At 48.5% G+C, this 3,562-nt stretch overlaps 1 protein-coding gene across 1 annotated transcript; it reads right to left on the bottom strand.

Moving 5' to 3' along the window:
* Positions 1 to 289: 289 nt before the first annotated feature.
* Positions 290 to 1,324, bottom strand: LOC114906359 (putative MAGE domain-containing protein MAGEA13P). Its single transcript, XM_029241134.1, is given in 3 exon segments — positions 290 to 1,138; positions 1,140 to 1,214; positions 1,217 to 1,324. Coding segments are annotated over 3 exon segments (1,032 nt in total).
* Positions 1,325 to 3,562: the final 2,238 nt, after the last annotated feature.

The following is a 3,562-nucleotide window of genomic DNA, read 5'->3' as shown; positions in this document are numbered from 1 at the left end:
ATTCCTGGGCCCTTGCATGTTTCTAAGGAAATTCCTATTCCAATGCCATGTTATCCTGTTCCAGATCACAAAATATGATGAAAGACTTCCCAATTTGTGTTACAGACTAGCAAAATTCTTATTCTAAAGCCTGACAAACAGCAATAAATATGTGACCAATGTTATTCACGAACCTAGACTCTAAAGCTAAAAACCTTTAGAAAAAAAAAGATAAAATCTGCAATAAAATCAGCCCTCCACTATTTAGAACCTTGACCTCAAACACAGAGTGGAGAATCTTCCTCTGACTTCACTCAGGGCAGGAGAGGCTGCTGGGCATGACACTGGAGCTGCCACTGGCCACAGCAGAAGTATTAGCCCCCGCGGCAGCTCTGGCCTGAGCTCTCTCTTTCTCATCTCTCAAAGCTTCCTCATACCAGCGTGAGAATGCAGTGGGGTCAGTCTCATTGATCTTGGCAAAAAACTCCAGGACTTTCATCTTGCTGCTTTCAGCGTGGGCCCTTGGACCCCACAGGAATTCGCAGTGTGGGGGATCACTGTCAGGCACCTGGCGGTACTCCAGGTACTTCTCCTCCACCAACTCTTTGGTGATGAGCTTCTTGGTCTCCCCGTAGATGAAATCCTCCTGCTCAGCATACATCCCAGTAACACTCAGCACTTCCCAGATTTTCTCCTCAGGGGCACGGTTGCCCTGCATGAAGATCACACCCAGGATAAGTGCCAGGAGGCCGGCCTTGGGCATGCGCTGGTCATCACTCAGCATCCCGTCGTAGGTGAGGTCTAGTGTCTTCACGAGCACATAGGAGTGGCTGGTGGGGTCCACTTCCTTCACTTCAATGCCAAAGACAACCTCCATGCACTCACAGGCTTTGCTGAAGATCGCAGGGAAGTGGTCCTTGTGCTCTTTGATGACATTCCTCAGCATTTCTACCTTTGTGATGGGCTCCTGTTTTACATACTTGACACTTAAGAACTGCACCAGTTCGGCCACCTTCTTGTTTAGCACGTCACAGAACAAGAACCTGGCAGCCTGGGAGGTGCTCACATCCTCTGCTTGCCTGCTGCAGCCCTCATTTGACTTGCTCAGTGGAATGGCTGCGACGGCCATGGAGGAGCGGGCTCTCTGCGACCTCCGGGGACACGCTCCGCGTCCCAGCAGCAGGCACAGCCTCTGCGGTGCCCTGGGTCAAAGGACAGAGCGAGGAGGCACTGGCCCCTCCTCCTCAGCTACAGGGACCTGTGCCCCCACCAGGCCCTGAGCCTCTTTTCCGGCCTGAAGGCCTACTTCAAGCACATCGCACTGACTCTTCCGACTGTGAAGCATGATGACCCGTGCTGGGGGCAGCAGGCAGGGGTGTGGGCAGGGCGTGGTGATGGCGGCCAATTGGTCTGAGGGAGAGAGGAAGAGTGTGAGAAACTTGACCCTGTCAGCTCTGACCAAGGCCATCTTAATAGGTCTTCCCTTAGACAGTGCTCTTCGGGGTCCCCTGTCTTCCTGACTGGTCTGTGCCCTAAGGACCAGTGGGAGGACCTGTGAAACTCCTCAGGGTGACACGAGCCCACTCAGCCTGCAGATTCCAGGTAAGACAGTAGGCTGTGCGAGCTCAGGCACTGTGGTGTCCCCTCTGCTCTGGTGTGGGGGGGCCCACTGGTCGACATTCAGGGTCCTCACCTTGACCGACTCCCGGCCCTTCCTGGGCTTCCTCTGCTCTGCTCACCCGAGGACACTTGCCTCAGACCAAGATCATCGCTCCCGGGGTTATTTGAGTCCCAGTAAGAGGAACTGAGGGCCACCTCAGGCCGCAGACTGCAATCACAATCCTGCCCCCAGTCCCCAGCGCTGACGGGAGGGGGAAGGCCGGCCTTTGGGTTGCTCGCACCGTCCTGGGGTGGATGGTCCCATCAGTGCCCACTCGGAGTCCTCGGCTTTCTCCTGGCCAGGCAGGCTTGCACCCCACCCCTCTGCTGCTCTGAGGCAGAACTCGCAAAACAAGAGCTCACTCTCCCGAGACCAAGAGGAGGGCACCGCATCTGGCCACACCTGCCCAGGGCCTACCTGGGGTGACAGTAAGGGCTGGATGATCTCCGCGGACCCTGCTCTCCTGGAATAGACGGATCATCACGGTCCCTATCTTAAGGCCTGGGACACCCCCTCTGTTGACCCGAGGTCACCCTCCTTAAACCAATGCCTCACTTCCCTGAGATAGCGGAGGAGGAAGCGAAGGGGAGCCACACTCAACCACCACTCCCTGTGTCCTCTCATGGCTGACAGCAGGGGCAGAGAGGCGCCGGGCCCCATCTGTGCTTCAGCAGGGGGTCTGCCCCGCCCTCCACCTTCCACTTCACTCCTGGCACAGCCTGAGACTCATCCCTCTGGCGCACTGAGGCTCCGCGAGACCAGCAGGTGGGAGTGGGTCCTTCCCCCTCAGCTGACCCGATATGTGTAATATTTGATATTTCTGATATTTGTAATTCTGTCTTCTTTTCTCTTGGTTAGCCTAACTAGAAGCTTATTAATTTTATTGATCTTTCCAAAGAACCGACTTTGGGTTTCCTTGATTTTCTCTATTGTTTTCCTGTTTTCAATTTCACTGATTTTTTACTCTATTTTTCTCTCTGCTTTCTTTACAATTTTGTTAAACACATTTTCATTTAGATTAAAAAATATATTTTCAATCTCTCTTTGGGCTTTTTCATTAACCTACAAATTATACAGAAGTATGTTATTTCATTTCCAAATATTTCGGGGATACTCTAACTACCTTCTTGTTACTGATTTTCAGTTTAATTCCATTGTGGTTTGTGAACAAACTTTGTATAATTTCTATTCTTTTAGGTATGTTTAATGGTTTTGAATCTGTCCTATCTTGATAAATGCTTTATGTCACTTGAGAGTAATATGTATTCTATTGTTGGATGGAGTATTTTATAAATGTCAAGTAGATCAAGTTGATTGAAAGTGCTGTTCAGGTCACCTACTGATTTTCTGCGTGTCTGATCTATCAATTAACGACAGAGTGTTATTGAAGTCTCCAAATGTAATAGTGGATTTGTCTATTTCTCCTTTCATCTCTATCAGATTTTGCTTCACATATTCTGACACTTTGTTTTTAGTTGCATATGCATTTAACATTTCTATATCTTCTTGGAGAATTGACTTCTTTTTCATTATGTTGTGCCCCTCTGAATCCCTGATGATTTCCCTTGTCCTAAAGTTTGCTTCTGTGAAATTAATATAGCTACAACAGCTTTCTTTTGATTATTGTTAATGTGGAATATTTTTTCCATACCTTTACTTTTAGCCTATCTGAATCTTTATATTTAAAATGAATTTCTTCATCCATTAGACAAAATGTGATTAGATATTGTATTCTATCACCTTGACTACCTGTGTCTTTTTTTTTTTAACATCTTTATTGGAGTATAATTGCTTTACAATGGTGTGTTAGTTTCTGCTTTATAACAAAGTGAATCAGTTATACATATACATATGTTCCCATACCTCTTCCCTCTTGCATCTCCCTCCCTCCCACCTTCCTTATCCTACCCCTCTAGGTGGTCA

The sequence above is a fragment of the Monodon monoceros genome, unplaced genomic scaffold (genome assembly GCF_005190385.1).
Source record: "Monodon monoceros isolate NGI ecotype Baffin Bay Population unplaced genomic scaffold, NGI_Narwhal_1 Super_Scaffold_22, whole genome shotgun sequence".
NCBI lineage: Eukaryota > Metazoa > Chordata > Mammalia > Artiodactyla > Monodontidae > Monodon > Monodon monoceros.
The sequence above is the reverse complement of the archived record's forward strand: the minus strand, read 5'-3'. Positions and strand labels throughout refer to the sequence as shown.